Here is a 20,326-nt window from a genome sequence, read left to right as displayed (position 1 = left end):
TTCATTATTTGCAAGCTTTTGTCAGTGCATTGTCAGAGGGAGTGAGTGTTGCAAAGCTCCAAAACCACAGTCAAGGTGAAAAACTGATGCTGTTGAAAGAAAGGCAGATTTGCATTTAAACAGCACTTTTCACACCTACCAGACAGCAATTTACAGCTCTTTTTGAAGTGTAACTATTTGCCTCACAAACAAACAACCAGTTTTGCACCATCCTCACATACAGCAATATGAAAGTGACCAGATGATCCCTTTATGAGTTACAGATTGAGAGATGTACTAGCCACCCCTATTTGTCAGAATCTTTCCAGAGTGCAAAATTATTTGTGCTGATATTTTTTGTATTTTTTCTAATCACTACTACAGAAGCTTTTGAGTCTTCAGACTATTTGAAAGTTCCCTGGGAAATGTCCTGAAACCGTTCAATTGTACAAAAAAAAATTCAGATTGGCTGCTTTGGCTGCAGTTGATTCCTTCTGAGAAGTCTTGAGCCTTCCGCAAGCCATTTTGTAAGATTCCTTGTGTCCATTTTCAGAACATTATCCACAAATGTGAGAGATAGTAGGAACTGCCGATGCTGGAGAGTCTGAGGTAAGGTGTAAAGCTGGATGAACACAGCAGGCCAGGCAGCATCAGCGGAGCAGGAGAGCCTACGTTTCGTTCTGAAATGACCTGAAATGTCAGCTTTCCTGCTCCTCTGATACTGCCTGGACTATTGTGTTCATCCAGCTCAATACCTTGTTATCCACATATGTGAGTCTTGTTTTCAAATCATATGGCCTGAGCCCTCCCTTTCTCTGTAATCTCTTCCGACACTACAATCTTCTGAGGTATTGGTGTTCCTCTCATTCTGGCCTCTCAAGCAACCTGATTGTAATTGCTCCACTACTAGTCATCATGCCTTCAGCTGGCTGGATCTCAAACTCTGAAACTCCCTCCCTACATCCCTCCAGCTTTCTAACCCAATTTTCACCTTCAAGCCAATCCTTCTAATGCATCCCTCCGACCAAGCTTTGGCTACCTGACCTAAGGTCTCCCTTTGTGGTGTGGGGTCACATTTTTGCTTTTTTAATTACACCAGAGAAGAACATTGGGATTTTATGTCAAAGTGCTATATAAATACAAGTTGTTGTTGTTGTTGTTAACTGTGTTAATCATAGTAGCTGGACCTTGGTTCCTCTTCAAAAATTGTATAAATAAACAACATTGCGCAGCTCAACCACTGCTAATTCATATCCTGTGTATTTCTGTCGTACCTGATCTGTTCAGTAATCGCCTGCATTTTGCAGGATTTGCTTCAATAAACATTTTGATGCCTGTCATGTCCTGAGTTAGGGATTCTGAATCAACTCTAAAGCAATGATTAGTTGCCACCTCCTGGTGGCTCTGCATTACTCACATCACCTGAGTACTTGTCCCAGCAAAATTTTCAAAGGTGGGGTTAGGAGTACAGAGGACAAATGTTGGACTTTTGACTTCACATTCCGTGCTTGTGCTTCGTAAATGATATATTTTATAGGCATGCTATTCAAAGGAGTGCCCAATTCGTACAAAGCTACATTTTTCTTTGAGGCAGGGGAAAAGGCAGTAAATTTGTGAAGCCTCACAATACGACAGCAATGTTGTGGGTATTAATTATTTTGGACTGAGTCTTAAAACCCAAAAATGAATGGCCTCAAATCTGTCCACTCTAGTTTTAACTTATTATTAAACTGGAAAGGATGCAAAAAAAGATTAACAATGATGTTAAAAATACTGAGATAACAAGGTGTAGAACTGGATGAACACAACAGGCCAAGCAGCATCAGAGGAGCAGGAAAGCTGATGTTTCAGGCCTAGACCCTACTTCAAAAAATACTGGAGGATTTGAATTATTGGGAGAGGCTAGATAGGCTAGGACATTTTCCCCTGAAGCGTAGGAGGCTGAGGAGTGATCTTATAGATGTTTATAAATTTATGAGCGACACGGATAAGATGAGTAGCCATCCTCTTTTCCTCAGGACAGGGGAATCAAAAACTAGAGGGAAAAGATTTAAAAAGGATCTGAGGGGCAACTTTTTCACACAGAAGCTGCAGGGGAATTGGTAGAGGCAAGTACAATTACAACATGTAAAAGATATTTGGACAGATATATGGATAGGAACGGTTTAAAGGGATATGAGCTAAACACAGGCAAATGCCTGGTCGGGGTGGACAAGTTAGTGAGAAGGGTCTGTTTCTGTGCTTTTAGTTCAATCACTCTATAACCAAGGCTAGTTAAAGGGTTTGCAGTACACTTGCTTGAAGAAGGCGAGATTTCCAAATACATATTATAATGAGTTTTCCTTCTTGAAATGTAGTAGTTACCTTCAGTTACTTTTTAAAAATTCATCTATGACACATGGGTTTTGATGGCTGACCAGCATTTATTGGCTATCCCTAGTTGCCGTGAAGAAAGTAGGTTAGCTGCCACTGATCCACTGCAGTCCTTGTGCTGTAGTTACATCCATAATGCATTCACAGATTGGCTGGCTTTCCCATCCTGGGGAAGCTGGGTATCTCAAAAGATGATAAGGGCCTAGCCTGCCAAGCCAGTGTATTTGCAGGTCTGCTTATACATCAAGAAGAATAAATTGTGAGCTCCAGGGCCCACAAGTCATTCAGTCCACACCCACCCACCTATTCAGTCACACCACCTGGCTGCTCTCTCTGCTCCCTCCACTTCAGCATTGGATAACCCTCCCCTTCTAACCATTATCTGCTTCCCCTGACTAGTAATGCACATCACTTTGCCACCACCCCCATCTCCCTAACCCGCACCCCAAACACACACAAATACAACCTCTGACGAAGCATTGGTGTGTATTCCCACCTGGTTTTTAAACTCTGGAGTCCACTGAGCTGGAACGCCTCACTTCCAGTTTCCCTTTGTAGTGGGTTTGAGTTAATGGCTTTCTTCGTCGAGTACCAGGCTTCTAGGAATTCCTGTGCCTGTCTCTGTTTAGTTTATCTCAGGATTTTGGTGTTGTCACAGTCAAATTGATGGTTCTCCTTATCCATGTGGATTGAGATAAGGAGAACCACCAATTCGACTGGGACAACACTAAAATCCTGGGACAAGCTAAGCAGAAGCAGGCACAGGAATTCCTAGAAGCCTGGCACTCCACAAAGAAAGCCATTAATAAACACATAGAACTCGACCCCATAAACACTCCACTGCAAAGGAAAAGCGGAAATGAAGCAGTCCAGCTCAACGAACTCCAGTGTTTAAAAACCAGGTGGGAAATCACACCGACGCTTCATCAGAGGCTGCACTGATGATGTTACCCAGCATGGTAATGAAACATCTGCAGATCCACAAGAGGCCAATATACCATCACTAACTTACCCTTCATTTACGCGTGCCTAGTACTTGACATTGATCTGGCTTCCTCAGAGCCAGCTCTCAGAGTGAGCAGAACCTTTGACACCCCTGTCAAATTGTCAGTCAGAGGTCCCTGATTAGACAGATTAACAGCTCCTACATGAATTCTCACACACACACACACACACACACACACACACACACACACACACACACACACACACACACACACACACACACACACACACACACACACACACACACACACCAGCAAGAATTCCCCACTATAATTCCCAGATCTCATCGGCTTTGGCCTTGTCAAGCAGGTTTTTCACACACTAGGCTTCCATTTGTCAACCAAATGACCCACAGATAGGACCCCCACAGGAAACATCGAAATATTGCTTCCCAGTGTCAGAGAAGTGACTGACATGGAATCGTCCTTTAATTCAGGTCAAGCTCCCCAGCGCTTTATTGATTGAGAATTTAGTGAGAATTCAGTCATTCCAGGGCACACAATTTTAAAATGTTTAAAATGTTTAAAACATGATGGGAGTATCACGGGATGAAGGTTTGCTGCTATGTTTTCCGTGTGATTCCTGGCATCACATCATCTGTGATCTCCCACCTCTCTGACTGGAATAAAATAATTCCTTCAACACTTTTTAAGTGGCCTGTCAGCATCCACTTTGAGAAGCACCCAACAGTGCCTTCATGTGAAGTTACCTTTTCACCGGCCATTTCAGCATTTTTATGAGTGAAATTAGCAACAAAAACAAACCTCTTGTTTTTTTCTTTATTGACTGCACTTCTTCCTCTTTCTATCTTTCCCTCACTGTCCTTCATCCCCTCTCCTTTCCCTTCCTCTCTCCCACTTTCCCTGATTTTAATTCATTCTGTCTTTTAGTCTACCTTTCCCCTTCTCTCCTTTACTCCAGCTCACTGAATAACTCTGTTCTTCGTCGATCTCTCTCTCTCTTTTTCTCTCTCCCCCTAGTAATATGGTATATAATACTAGGAAATTTAATAGTAAGACAGAAGATTGGGAAAATTTAGAAACTAGAGTATGTGAGGAAATCCATAAAATGTATTTTTAAAAGGTGGTGAAAGCTTTGACAGGTATATAAAAAAATGATAAGAATAGCTAAAGTCAGCATTAGCCCTTAGGGTGAGACTGGGGTATTAATGTGAAACAAAGAAATGGCGGAGGTTTTGTAAGTATTTTAAGCTGGTTTTCATAATAGAAACACAGAAAAAATCCCAAGAACAGCAGAAAATTAAGAGGCAAAAAGAAAGGAGGAGCAATCAGAATCACTACAGATATGCAGGAAACTCATGGGACTAAACGCTGATCATTTTCCTGGAGCTGATGGCCTGCATTCTGGGGGCTAAAAGAAGTGGTTGCAGAGATAATGGACACATTAGTTATAATCCTCCAAAATTCATGTGATGTTGAAAAGATACCAATGTTGGAAAACCACAAATGTCATACTACTACTCAAAAAAGGATGGAGACAAAAAGCGCAAAAGTATAGAGCAGTTGGCCGAACATCTCTAACAGTGGAAATGCAGGAATACTATTAGGAGGTAGTAACGAGACATTTGGAAAATCATCGCACACCAGCAGAGTCAATATGGATTTATGAAAGGGAAAACAAGTTGACAAATTTACTAGAGTCCCTTAAGAACATAATAAGGTTGATAGATAAGTATGAGACAGTAGATGTAAGGTATTTGGCTTTCTTGAAGGCATTTGATAAGGTTCCATAGGTTACTGCAGAAGATAAGAACGCATGATGTGTCAGGTGATGCATTAACATGGATTTGTACTCCATTCAGGCAAACTAAGGCCATACAGCAGTGCCTGGTCTTGGCTTGCCTTGGACCCCCCTCGCCACTTCACCGAGACCTTACACTGCTGAGCCCTTGTGGTAGTTGATGCGCAACAATTTCCCCATGTTAAAAGAAGTCTCTCACAGGCACCGTCCACACCCTCGGATAAAGTTTGGGATCTGAAACATCAGGGCCCTTACAGACAATCCCACCAGTGACAGAGTTTATATTTTGAGTCCAATATTAGTTTTACCTTTTTCCTGAAAAGATGGTGAAAGAAGAGTCCCGCAATGTTTTTTAAGGACAGAATTAGATTTTTTTTAGATTAGACTCCTACAGTGTGGAAACAGGCACTTCGGCCCAACAAGTCCACACCGCCCCTTGAAACATCCCACCCAGACACATTCCCCTATAACCCACACACCCCTGAACACTACGGACAATTTAGCATGGGCTATCCACCTAGCCTGCACATCTTTGGTCTGTGGGAGTAAACCGGAGCACCCGGAGGAAACCCATGCATACACAGGGAGAATGTGCAAACTCCGCACAGACATTTTTCCGAGGCTGGAATCAAACCCGGGTCCCTGGCGCTGTGAGGCTGCAGTGCTAACTACTGAGCCACCGTGCCACCCCAGTAGGCAGATTTTTTATAAGCAAGGGTCTGAAAGGTTATCGGGGTGGTAAAACAGAGGATTTAAGTTACAATCAGATACGCCATAATTTGATTGAATGGCAGAGCAGGTTTGTGGGGACTGACTGCTTGTTCCTAATCCTAATTTGTATCTTATTATGTAAATGTAATCCAATGTATGGCCCATCCAAGTAAATGATAATGGTAGCCATGTTTTCCAGGGTTACAGAGGAGATCCAGGCCATCCTGGCCAGAATGGCATGAAAGGAACAAAGGGAGAACCTGTAAGTGTTTTGAATTGACAGGTGGGCTTCAACCATTTTGCAAAATGAATCTGTATCTAGGTAGGTATTCACTAACTTCCTGAATTTTACTGTCATAGGGTGTGTCTGAACCAGTAGGCCCCCCTGGTGCGAAAGGAGAAAAAGGAACAAAGGTAAGGATGTCACCTACAAAACCCAGGGACTGCCTGGAGACCCAAAAATGTTGATTCTCTTGTGGAAGAGTTAAAGACCAGAGGGCATTATCTCAGATTAAGGGGAAGTCAGAAATGAGAATGAATTTCTTCTCTCTCAGATTAGGAAACCTGTGGAATTATTTAACTGCAATGGGCTGTCAAAGCTGGATTATTAAGTTTATTAAAGACTGTGGTAGACAAATATTAATTGAGCAGTCAAGGATTATTGGGGAAAGGGAATAATATGGAGTTGAAGATTATCAGATCAACCATGATTTAATTGAATGGCAGAGTAGACTTGATGAGCTGAGTGGCCTGTTCTGTCTCTATGTCTTATAGTTTGTTGTAAGTTTGTTGTGCAGGAGCCACAAGGGGAGCCAATAACTCTAACTAAAGCCCCATGATGTGTGAGGAGAAACATTTCAGTTTTTTGCTGCATGGGGACAGTAAATACAAACATTTGTACAAATATGCAAATTCAGAGCAGGATTAGACCATTCAGTCTCTGAAGCTTCCTGCATCATTTAATACCTACCAAGGGAGGGGAGTCCAAAACCAGAAGGCATACATTTAAGTTGATAATACCTTATAGATAATACCTTGTTTATATCCCTCGTGATTTTATAAATCACTCTATGTTCACCATTCAGCCTCGTACCCTTCAGACAAAAAAGTCCAGCCTATGCAGCCTATCCTCATAACTCAAACACTCCAGTCTCAGTAACGTCCCTGTAAATCTTTTTTGCACCTGTTCCAAATTTACTAACAGCCTTCATATAGCAGGATACCCGGAATTGTACACAGTACTCCAAATATTGCCTTACCAATGTCTTATATTAGATTAGATTCCCTACAGTGTGGAAACAGGACCTTCGGCCCAACAAGTCCACACCGCCCACTGAAGCATCCCACCTAGACCCATCCCCCTATAACCCACACACCCCTGAACACTATGGGCAATTTAGCATGGCCAACCCATCTAGCCTGCACATCTTTGGACAGGGGGAAGAAACCCACGCAGACACGGGGAAAATGTGCAAACTCCACACAGACAGTCGCCCAAGCCTAGAATTGAACCCAGGTCCCTGGCGCTGTGAGGCTGCAGTGCTAACTACTGAGCCACCATGCCGCCCCTAAAGTTGTAACATGACGTCCCAACTCCTGTACTCAATGCTCTGACCAATAAAGACAAGCATACAAACACCTTCTTCACCACCCTGTCTACACTTTCAAGGAACTAAGTATCCGGACCCCTCTGTCTCTCTGTCTGACAACACTCCCCAGGACCCTACCATTAACTGGTTAAGTCATGCCCTGGTTTGTCTTACCAAAATGCAACACCTCGCACATATCTGAATTAAACTCCATCTGCCACTCCTCGGCACATTGGCCAAGTTTATCAAGATCCCATTGTACTCTTAGATAACCTTCTTCATTGTCCACGATACCAGCAATTTTGATATCATTGGCGAACTAATTAACCATGCTTCCTGTGTCCTCATTCAAATAATTTATATAAAAGATGAACAACAGTGGACCCAGCACCGATCCTTGCCTTTCCAAATGTATGTAGATCCCATGTCTCAGAATCCCTTCCAACAACTTATGCACCACTAACTGATATTAGGCTCACCAGTGTGTAGTTCTCTGACTTTTCCTTGCAGCCTTTCTTCAATAATGGTACAAAATTGCCACCCTTCAGTCTTTTGGCACTGCACCCATGGTTGTTAATGATACAGATATCTCTGCTAAGGACCCTACAATTTCTTCCCTAGCTTTCCATGATGTCCTGAGATGTACTTGGTTGTGTTCTGGAGATTTATCTAATTTTTTGTTTTTGAACACCTCGAGCAGCTACTCTTCTATAATGTAGACTCTTTTCAAAACATCACCATTTGTTTCCCTAAGTTCCCTGGCTTCCATGCCTTTCTCTATAGTAAATACACACAAGAAATATTTCTTGAAGATCTTACCCATTTTCTGTGGTTCCACACATAGACAATCTCATTGATCTTTTAGCGGCCTGTTCTCTCTTAGTTCCTCTTTCGCCCTTAAGATACTTGTAGAATCTCTTGGAATTCTCTTTTACCCTATGTCAAAAGCCATCTTATGTCCCCTTTTAGCCCTCCTGATTTTCCTCTTAAATGTACTTCTACATTCGCTACACACCTGAAGGAATTCACTTGACCCCAGCTATCCACACCTAACATTTGCCTTGTTCTTTTTCTTGACCAGAGTCTCAACATCTTTACTTCCTACCCCTGCCTGCCTTGCTCTCTACCCTGACAGTAACATGGTGACCCTGAACTCTCGTTATCTTGTTTTGAAAGCCTCCCACTTGCTAGATGTCCCTTGACCTACGAACAGCCTCCTCCAGTCAATCTCTAACAACATCAAAATTGGCCTTGCTCCAATTTAGAACTTTAAATTGTGGACCAGATCTATCCTTGTCCATAACTGTTTTAAAAATAATAGAATTGTGGTCACTTATTCCAAAGTGCACCCCCACTTGCACCTCAATCATTTGCCCTGTCTTATTTCCCAAGTAAGTCAAGTTTTGCCCCTTCTCCAGTAAGGGCACCTACATATTGATTGAGAAAGATTTCCTGAACACATCTAACAAATTCCTCTCTGCCCAAGCCCTTAACACTATGATGGTCGCAGTCTCTGTTTGGAAAGTTAAAATCCGCTACCATTACCACCCTATTATTCTTACAGATAACTAAGATCTCTTTACAAATTTGCTTCTCAGTTTCCTGCTGACTTCTGGGGAGCTTGTAGTGCAATCTCATCAAAATGATCACTCCCTTCTTATTTCTCAGTTTCACTATATAGTCTCAGTGGATGATCCCTTAGGAAAATGCTCTTCAAATACTGCCATGATGTTTTCCCAAATTGAAAACGCCACCTGTCTTCTCTTGCCTTCCTTTCTATCCTTCCAATTGCATCTCGACCCAGAATATTGAGCTTCCAGTCCTCTCCCACCCTTAACCACATTTCTGTAATCGCTATGATATCTCAGTCCCATGTACCCATCCATGCACTGAGTTCATTTGCCTTACTTCCCAAGCCTCTTGAATTGAAATGAATGCAGTAATTCATAGAACATAGAACATAGAACATTACAGCACAGTACAGGCCCTTCGGCCCTCGATGTTGTGCCGACCTGTCATACCGATCTGAAGCCCATCTAACCTACACTATTCCATGTACGTCCATATGCTTGTCCAATGCAGACTTAAATGTACCTAAAGTTGCCGAATCTACTACCATTGCAGGCAAAGCGTTCCATTCCCTTACTACTCTCTGAGTAAAGAAACTACCTCTGACATCTGTCCTATATCTTTCACCCCTCCATTTAAAGCTATGCGCCCTCGTGCTCGTCGTCACCATCCCAGGAAAAAGGCTCTCCCTATCCACCCTATCTAACCCTCTGATTATTTTATATGTCTCAATTAAATCACTCTCAACCTTCTTCTCTCTAATGAAAACAGCCTCAAGTCCCTCAGCCTTTCCTCGTAAGACCTTCCCTCCATACCAGGCAATGGTATCCTTCCATCCTTCTTATAATGCGGTGACCAGAACTGTACACAATACTCCAAGTGCGGCCGCACCAGAGTTTTGTACAGCTTCACCATAACCTCTTGGTTCTGGAACTCGATCCGTCTATTAATAAAAGCTAAAACACTGTATGCCTTCTTAACAGCCCTGTCAACCTGGGTGGCAACTTTCAAGGATCTGTGTACATGGACACCGAGATCTCTCTGCTCATCTACACCACTAAGAATCTTACCATTAGCCCTGTACTTTGCCTTCTGGTTACTCCTACCAAAGTGCATCACCTCACACTTGTCTGCATTAAACTCCATTTGCCACCTCTCAGCCCAGCTCTGCAGCTTATCGATGTCTCTCTGCAACCTACAGCATCCTTCGTCACTATCCACAACTCCACCGACCTTAGTGTCGTCTGCAAATTTACTAACCCATCCTTCTACGCCCTCATCCAGGTCATTTATAAAAATGACAAACAGCAGTGGACGCAACACCAACCCTTGCGGTACACCACTAGTAACTGATCTCCAGGATGAACATTTCCCATCAACTACCACCCTCTGTCTTCTTTCAGCAAGCCAATTTCCGATCCAAACTGCTATATCTCCCACAATTCCATTCCTCCGCATTTTGTACAATAGCCTATTGTGGGGAACCTTATCGAACGCCTTGCTGAAATCCATATACACCACATCAACTGGTTTACTCACATCTACCTGTTTGGTCACCTTCTCAAAGAACCCAATAAGGTTTGTGAGTCACGACCTACCCTTCACAAAACCATGCTGACTATCCCTAATCAATTTATTCTTTTCGAGATGATTATAAATCCTATCCCTTATAACCTTTTCCAACACTTTACCAACAACTGAGGTAAGGCTCACTGGTCTATAATTACCAGGGTTGTCTCTACTCCCCTTCTTGAACAGGGTAACCACATGCGCTATCCTCCAGTCATCTGACACGAGTCCTGTAGACAATGACGAGTTAAAGATCAATGCCAAAGGCTGGGCACTCTCCTCCCTGGCTTCCCAGAGGATCCGAGGATAAATCCCATCTGGCCCAGGGGATTTATCTATCTTCACCCTCTGAAGGATTTCTAATACCTCTTCCTTGTGAACCTCAATCCCACCTAGTCTAGTAGCCTGTATCTCAGTATTCTCCTCGACAACATTGTCGTTTTCTAGAGTGAATACTGTTGAAAAATATTCATTTAGCGCTTCCCCTATCTCATCTGACTCCACACACAACTTACCACTACTATCCTTGATTGGGCCTAATCTTACTTTAGTCATTCTTTTATTCCTTAAATACCTGTAGAAAGCCTTAGGGTTTACCCTGACCCAATCCGCCAACAACTTCTCATGTCTCCTCCTGGCTCTTCTGAGCTCTCTCTTTAGGTCTTTCCTGGCTACTCGTAGCCCTCAAGTGCCCTAACTGAGCCTTCACATCTCATCCTAACATAAGCCTTCTTCTTCCTCTTGACCAGAAATTCTACCTCCTTCGTAAACCACTGCTCCCGCACTCTACAGCTTCCTCCCTGCCTGACAGGTACATACTTATCTAGGACACACAGGAGCTTTTCCTTGAATAGGCTCCACATTTCTAATGTGCTCACCCCCTGCAGTTTCCTTCCCCATCCTATGCTCCCTAAATCTTGCCTAATCTCATCGTAATTGCCTTTCCCCCAGCTATAACTCTTGCCCAGTGGTATACACCTATCCCTTTCCATCACTAAAGTAAACATAACAGAATTGTGATCGCTATCACCAAAGCGCTCACCTACTTCCAAATCTAACACCCGGCCAGGCTCATTACCCAGACCAAATCTAATGTGGCTTCGCCCCTTGTTGGCCTGTCTACATACTGTGTCAGGAAGCCCTCCTGCACACACTGGACAAAAACTGACCCATGTATAGTACTCGAACTATAGTGTTCCCAGTCAATATTTGGAAAGTTGAAGTCTCCCATGGCAACTACTCTGTCTGTCTCACTCCTATCGAGAATCATCTTTGCTATCCTTTCCTCTACATCTCTGGAACTATTTGGAGGCCTATAGAAAACTCCCAACAGGGTGACCTCTCCTTTCCTGTTTCTAACCTCAACCCATACTACTTCAGTTGACGAGTCCCCAAACATCCTTTCTGCAACTGTAATACTGTCCTTGACCAACAATACCACACTTCCGCCCCTTTCACCATCTTCTCTGTTCTTACTGAAACATCTAAATCCCGGAACCTGCAACAACCATTCCTGTCCCTGCTCTATCCATGTGATCGAAATGGCCACAACATCGAAGTCCCAGGTACTAACCCATGCTGCAAGTTCACCCACCTTATTCCGGACACTCCTGGCATTGAAGTAGACACACTTCAAACCAATGTCTTGCTTGCCATCTTGCTTCCCTGAAACTTTATTTCGGACCACCCTACTCTCAACCTTTTCTATAGTCGAACTACAATTTTGGTGCCCAACCCCCTGCTGAATTAGTTTAAACCCACCCGAATAGCCTTCGCAAAATTCAGTTTAATTCATCTGTCTCCCCTTGTTACCTGCTGAGCTCTCGCCTACCTTGTGTTTTTAACTTGGTCTCTTTAACTTCTATACCGGCCTCAACACTCTCTTTTGTGTCAGCACTGTTAAGGCCACACCACCCCCACCTACCCCATCCTCTCCAGCCAGGCTAGTTTAAGCCCTTTGGGGTAGCTCTAGCATATCTCCCAACTAGAATATTGGCTCTTCTACAGTTCAGGTGCCACCCGCCTGTCTAGTTCAGGTCACTTCTGCCCCGGAAGGGATCCCAATGAATCAAATAGTGCACTCCTGCACCGGCTCCTCAGCCACGTGTTCATTTTCCCTATCCTCCTTTTCCTTCTCTCACTAGCATGTAGAACAGAAAATAATCCTGAGATTACTACCCTCGAGGTCCTGCATTTTAACTATCTCCACCTTCGCCCTCACAATCCCTCTCAGAGCCACCTCTTGTTCCTTCAAACTCTAGTTGGTTCAGGTCCAACAAGTCCAAACTGCCCTCACGTGATAACTCCAACACCAGATGGACCAAATTTCTAAATATGCCCTCGATGAATTTCTAACTCTGGTGTAGTTTCCTCTAATTTCTATGCATTACAAGATAATATATGGTTTAGAAGGGGTGGACTCTAGGAAGTTGTTTCCGTTAGGCAGGGAGACTAGGACCCGTGGGCACAGCCTTAAAATTAGAGGGGGTAAATTTAAAACTGAAATGAGATGACATTTCTTCAGCCAGAGAGTGGTGGGCTTGTGGAATTCATTGCCATAGAGTGCAGTGGAGGTCGGGACGTTAGATGCCTTCAAAGCAGAGAACGACAAATTCTTGATCTCAGAAGGAATCAAGGGCTACGGGAAGAGTGCAGGGAAGTGGAGTTGAAATGCCCATCAGCCGTGATTTAAATAGCAGAGTGGACTTGATGGGCCGAATGGCCTTACTTCCACTCCTATGTCTTATGGTCTTATGGTCATCCCCTTTCACATTGTAATTCTAATATTACATTCAAATCCAAGAGATCCAGACTAATACTCTGAAAACATAGAACATAGAACATAGAACATAGAACAGTACAGCACAGAACAGGCCCTTCAGCCCACAATGTTGTGCCGACCATTGATCCTCATGGATGCACCCTCAAATTTCTGTGACCATATGCATGTCCAGCAGTCTCTTAAATGACCCCAATGACCTTGCTTCCACAACTGCTGCTGGCAACGCATTCCATGCTCTCACAACTCTCTGCGTAAAGAACCTGCCTCTGACATCCCCTCTATACTTTCCACCAACCAGCTTAAAACTATGACCCCTCGTGCTAGCCATTTCTGCCCTGGGAAATAGTCTCTGGCTATCGACTCTATCTATGATTTCAATGATTTCAAATCCCACTGAAATAGCTGTAGTAATTTGAATTCAGTTAATTAATCTGGGATAAAATGTTATTCTTATTATAATAACCATGAAACCCGCAGATTGTAGGAAAAACCCATCCAGTTCTCAAATGCCCTTTAAGGAAGGAAATCTGCCCTCTTTACTTGGACTGACCTACATGTGACTGCAGACCCACTGCAATGGGAATGAGTCTTAACTGCCCTCTGAAACGGCTTTACAACCCAGTAAGTTCCTTTAAGTTGCTGCTGAAAAACAACATCGTGGGGTACTTATAGCACATGGATTGCAGCGGCTCGTGAAGGCAACTCATCACAACTTTTTTGGGGCAATTAGATAAGGGAAATAAGCATGGATTTTAAAAAATGCTGGCAGTTTCCTCTTTGGTGTTGCTTTGTCTCAGGTGTGAAAATGTCTATAATCTATAATAGTGTGAGCTACAGCTTACCTTACTGGAAGGGCCAATGTCCAAAGGTGTCTTATTTCAGCTTTGCTTCCATTGTAAAAAGCATGCCTCTGAGGATGAATCTGAGTCAGCCTTCTGAAACAGCTGTGTAGCCAGTATAAAAAGAGAGCAGCTACCATGGTAAACAAGCTGAAAGTGTTGTCAATCATTCTTTCCTTGGCTGGCCCATCAGATTTTCATACAATTTTTCACACATCACTTCTGTTTTAGGGTGATACTGGATTGCCAGGGCTTCCAGGCCCACCAGGACTGGTGAGTTGCCTTTTTCAACTGTTTCTATTATAAATGAAAAAAATTTTTTAATCGGCCTCCATTGGAAGCATGGTCACTTACGATGTTAGGCTAACTTTGCATTGTTTAAGGACCACAGCCTATAGGACAAATGTGCATGGTGAATTTATATTCTAGAAATAAGATGGTACAATTCCTACCAAAATACATTATGGTAAACACTCTGCATACAACACTAAAATTGCAAGAGTATTATAAGGCCTTACTGAAAAGTTCCTTATCCTAGAGAAGACAGAGTGAAGAAAGAGGGCTCTTCTCAGAACAGAAAGTACCAGTCTCTCTGATGGCCTGGCTGCTGAATGCACTGCATGTTTGCAAATCAACTTTACAGAGCAGCAAGTTCAAACCTTTGCTCCTGATCACTGCCTAAAGCTCATAGGTGGGGCATTTACAGAACAGAGCCAATCTCAATCACTATGCCCAGCATGAATAGAATAACTTTTATTGTCACACATGCTCAATGAGTATAACCAAAAGATTATGCATTGCTAATTACAGGGCCGACTCAGATACAAAAATACCTAGGCACAAGTTCTTTGGTTACAAGATTTTAGATGATGCAGAAATAAAATGTCTAGCATTACCGAAATAAAGTTCAGTACAACTGACCACCTGGCACCTAGCTTCCAGTCAGCACTGGGCCTTGACACCACACCACACCGGTGACACCCCATTGCCAGGAAGCCACCAAAAGAGACTGGAAAGTTACCGTGCGTGCTAGGAGGTTGCCAAACCAATGCCAGGAGAGAGAGCAGAAAAAAGTGTGTGTGTTTGTGTGAGTGTGTGTGTGTGTGTGTGTGTGTGTGTGTGTGTGTGTGTGTGTGTGTGTGTGTGTGTGTGTGTGTGTGTGTGTGTGTGTGTGTGTGGCTTGGTAGGCTGAATGCCTTGTTTCCACACACTGTGGATTCAATGATAATGAGGAATGGGCAATAAGTATTGCTTCACATATAATCGCCTGACTTTCAGTGAAGCAGTTTGCAGTTGGAGATTTGATTGAATTTCAGATTAGCTGATTTCCATTAATGAGCTCAGTTTTTCAATGAATCATCCAGTCATGGAGTAATAAAGAGCTGAATCATCTTACTTCATGATATAAATGTTTCATGGTTTTTCATTGTATTGATTGTTTCTCATATCCAATATTGTAACCTGTGCAAAACATTCAAAAAACAAATTAAACCACCCTGAATTCAAACCACAGTATTCCACAAGAAAGCCTTTGTTTGAAATCCCGTTCTTTGAAGGAGAGATCAGAAGGTTGGAGCTATCCCTGTGTTTTGGAGTTGCTTATGATGTATTGCAGTCTGTGAATGGAAGTGAAAATATGCAAAGGTAGTATTTGTTTTTTATGTCTCATAGTCTGTCAGTCATGCTAATAATATCAACGTTGCAACATGTATTTTTATGGTGTAAAAGCCTCAGGCACCATCTTATTTGAAGTATGAAATTCAGTTGGAAATATGCTCTTCTGCTGTAACCAAATATCTTAATGCCAGCTCAGACATTCAGACGTGCCTGTGACTGTAATTATATATTTGAACAAGGTGGAACAAATGTGTTAGGTCTTCCAATTCTACATTATCCATGCCCCATTTATTATGTTACAAGTGATATTACAAGCACTGGTGCCAATGCTCTGGTGTTATAGCATCTTGTTGTGTTATGTTCTGATCTCTGGTTTGACTTTGGCACCGTATTCCCCGCACGTGGGCACCCAGTTTCCTTTGTTGTCACGTTCTACAGCTAGCAAGGAAGACTGAACAGCTTTTGATTAGGTGTGACAAACTGCATCTGTTACAGAATGCATTGGTTTGATGGACTTTGCTGAACATAACAAAACTGTTAGCTGCACCAAATTGTTATTGGCCTGAAACTGTGGCTTCACATCTGCATTCATCCTAAAGTAAGGCAGGAATGGAATAGCCCTTCTTCTTGCCCTAAAGATAGTTTGTAAAAGTTTTAGATAGTTAATGGCGATTGAAACTCAATGAATCTGTCTAATACAGCAGCAAAATACTGTGGATGCTGGAAATCTGAAATAAAAGCCAAAAGAGCTGAGAAACTCAGCAAGATTGGCAATATTGGTAGAGATACGTCTGTAGTATACAGAAGCCAAACCCAGTTGAGTACGCAACCCATGTTTATGCACACAACCGTGACACTACTAAATACATATTACACGACAGTCTTCTAGTGTGTAGGTATTGGACTGTCCCCAAATGCAATGTAACAACTGTCAGTTATGAGCTGCCATTAGCACAGTTATGTGAAGTGTAGGAATACTGGATTTGGAGGGGGGCATAAAGTTATTGAGAGAAAATCCATCAGAAACGTCACTTCATAAGCAACGGCTGTACATCAAAACAAGACAGAAAATGGTAATATCTGTGCCTCTTACTTTCTTGCAGGGGATGTCTTCAGAGTACTCTCTGCAGCAATATGGAATGCCTGTAAGTTATCCTAATCCTTAAGGTTCTGAACATTTTCTTGTTTTATTGAAAAGCTTAAGTAATGGGGTTGTGGTTTAGTTGACAAGGTTGAGGAAAATGGGGAACCATTTGGAATATGGGAGTGGAAGAGGGAAGTGATAAGTTCCACAGATCTGAAGAATAAATGAGAGCAGTGGTTGGTGTAATCATCAGTATTGCCTTTGGAGAACAGAACGCCACACAGAAAGCCATCTCTTCTTTTAATCACTTAGATTTACAATCAACATATAGAATATTACCAACAAAGTATGTCAACGTATGCCAAAAATCCATTTCAACACACTTGGAGACCACTGGGCGAAGTCTTGAGGACTTCCTATCTCCCCATTATGAGGTGCAGCCTATTTTGTCTCATGGAGTGCGACAACATGGTATGATTTGCAGCTGAACCTGATTGCTCTGAAGGTCAGATCCTTGGAGGGGAGTATACTAGGCAGCCACCTATGAAAACACACAACAAGGTCCTACAGATGGTATGGGTGCAGGTGGGGTTGGTGAAGGCGAGGTTGATCATGGAAGGAGAGAAAAACCCAATGTGCTGGGATTCCTTCTAAGACTTGTGAGGAGTAATCCTACCTTGGTGGCTGCTGAATGTTCAGATGTTGTCTGAATTGTGCAATCAGATCCCAACTTTAGTATTTCTGCATGCACTTCTGTGCCTGGGATGTGGCTCTTCTTCACAGTCCAGATGAGTTTTATTAAAACAGGGGCAGCTCCAACTAAAACCATTAATATTTACCAATAACCTGCTCACTGAAGATCATTTTAGTTTAGAACATAGAACATAGAACAATACAGCACAGAACAGACCCTTCGGCCCTCAATGTTGCGCCGACCTGTGAACTAATCTAAGCCTATCCCCCTACACTATCCGATCATCATCTATATGCGTATCCAAGGACTGTTTAAAAGCCCCTAATGTGGCTGAGTTCACTACATTGGCAGGCAGGGTGTTCCACACCCTTACCACTCTCTGAGTAAAGATCCTGCTTCTGACATCTGTCTTAAATCTATCACCCCTCAATTTGTAGCTATGTCCCCTTGTACAAGCTGAAGTGTTCATTCTTAGAGAAAGGCTCAGACTGTCCACCCTATCTAATCCTCTGATCATCTTGTATGTCTCTATTAAAATATCCTCTTAGCCTCCTTCTCTCCAATGAGAACAGACCCAAGTCCCTCAGCCTTTCTTCATAAGACCTTCACTCCAGACCAGACAACATCCTGGTAAATCTCCTCTGCACCTTTTCCAATGCTTCCACATCCTTCCTGTAATGGGGCGACCAGAATTATATGCAATATTCCAGGTGAGGCCACACTAGCGTTTTGTCCAGTTGCAGCATGACATCACGGTTCCGGATCTCAATCCCTCTACCTATAAAACCTAACACACCATAAGCCTTCTTAACAGCACTAATCAACCTGGGTAGCAACTTTCAGGGATCTATGTACATGGACATCAAGATCCCTCTGCACATCCACACTACCAAGAACCTTTCCATTGACCCAGTATTCTGTCTTCTTATTATTCTTCCCAAAGTGAATCTCCTCACATTTATCCAAATTGAACTCCATTTGCCAGCTTTCAGCCCAATTCTGCAGTTTATCCAAGTCTCCCTGCAACCTGCAACATTCTTCCACACTGTCCACCACTCCACCGACTTTAGTGTCATCTGCATACTTACTAACCCACCCACCTATGCCTGCGTCCAAGTCATTTATAAAAATGACAAACAGCAGTGGTCTCAAAACAGATCCTTACCACTAGTAACCGGACTTTAGGCTGAATATTTTTCATCAACCACCGCTTGTTGCCTTCTTACAGAAAACCAGTTTCTAATCCAAACTGCTAAATCTCCCTCAACCTCAAGACTCTGCATTTTTTTCCAATAGCCTACCATGTGGAACCTTATCAAAGGCTTTACTGAAGCCCATGTACACCACGTAAACTACCCTTCACTCATCCACATGCTTGGACACCTACTCAAAAAACTCAATGAGGTTTGTGAGACACGACCTGCTCTTGACGAATCCATGTTGATGATCTCCAATCAAATTGTTGCTTGCTAGATGATTATAAATCCTATCTCTTATAACCCTTTCCAAAACTTTTCCTACAACAGACGTAAGGCTCACAGGTCTATAATTATCTGGATCATCTCTACTGCCCTTCTTGAACAAGGGCACAACACTTGCAATCCTCCAGTCCTCTGGTATGAAACCTGTAGACAATGATGACTCAAAGATCGAGGCCAAATTCTCCGCCATGTCCTCCCTAGCGTCCCAGAGAATCCTCGGAAAAATCCCATCTGCCCCAGGGGATTTATCTACCTTCACACCTTCAAGAATTGATAACACCTCCCCCTTACTGACCTCAATCCTTTTAATTCTAATTGCCCGTAACTCAGTCTTCTCCTCTACTATATTCTCCTTTTCCCGAGTGAAAACAGATGAGAAATATTGATTTCTTCTGGATGATCCCAATCTTGACCTCGTTAAAGTTTTGGTTCAAACATGGACAAAAGAGCTGAACTCAAGAGGTGAGGTGTTGACTGCATTTGACGTAAAGGGCATTTTGACTGAGTGTGGTTCCAAGGAGCCAGAGTAAAACTGCAGCCCGTCGGAATTGGGGGAAATTTCTCCACTTTGGATAAGTCCCCTGGGCCGGATGGGATTTATCCTAGGATCCTCTGGGAAGCCAGGGAGGAGAGTGCCCAGCCTTTGGCATTGATCTTTAACTCATTATTGTCTACAGGAATAGTGCCAGATGACTGGAGAACAGTAAATGTGGTTCCACTGTTCAAGAAGGGGAGTGGAGACAACCCTGGTAATTATAGACCAGTGAGCCTTACCTCAGTTGTTGGTAAAGTGTTGGAAAAAGTTATAAGAGATAGGATTTATAATCATCTAGAAAAGAATCAATTGATTAGGGACAGTCAGCACAGTTTTGTGAAGGGTAGGTCATGCCTCACAAACCTTATTGAGTTCTTTGAGAAGGTGACCAAACAGGTAGATGAGAGTAAACTGGTTGATGTGGTGTATATGGATTTCAGCAAGGCATTCGATAAGGTTCCCCACAGTAGGCTATTGTACAAAATGCAGAGGAATGGGATTGTGAGAGATATAGCAGTTTGGATCAGAAATTGGCTTGCTGAAAGAAGACAGAGGGTGGTAGTTGATGGGAAATGTTCATCCTGGAGACCAGTTACTAGTGATGTACCGCAAGGGTTGGTGTTGGGTCCACTGCTGTTTGTCATTTTTATAAATGAACTGGATGAGGGCGTAGAAGGATGGGTAAGTAAATTTGCAGACGACACTGAGGTCGGTAGAGTTGTGGATAGTGATGAAGGA

General features: G+C 42.9%; 1 protein-coding gene across 2 annotated transcripts in view; it reads left to right on the top strand.

Moving 5' to 3' along the window:
- Positions 1–20,326, top strand: part of LOC125452853 (collagen alpha-1(XXII) chain-like) — a 444,116-nt gene that overhangs the window by 271,244 nt on the left and 152,546 nt on the right. For both annotated transcript variants that reach the window (XM_059645502.1, XM_059645503.1), the window contains 4 exons: positions 6,029–6,091; positions 6,190–6,243; positions 14,409–14,450; positions 16,898–16,939. In XM_059645502.1, coding sequence (XP_059501485.1) covers positions 6,029–6,091; positions 6,190–6,243; positions 14,409–14,450; positions 16,898–16,939 — 201 coding nt within the window. The remainder of the gene's footprint in view (positions 1–6,028; positions 6,092–6,189; positions 6,244–14,408; positions 14,451–16,897; positions 16,940–20,326) is intronic.

The sequence above is a fragment of the Stegostoma tigrinum genome, chromosome 4, assembly GCF_030684315.1.
Source record: "Stegostoma tigrinum isolate sSteTig4 chromosome 4, sSteTig4.hap1, whole genome shotgun sequence".
In the NCBI taxonomy this organism is placed as follows: Eukaryota; Metazoa; Chordata; class Chondrichthyes; order Orectolobiformes; family Stegostomatidae; genus Stegostoma; species Stegostoma tigrinum.
Note: the sequence above shows the minus strand (reverse complement) of the source record. Positions and strands in the feature narration are given on the sequence as shown.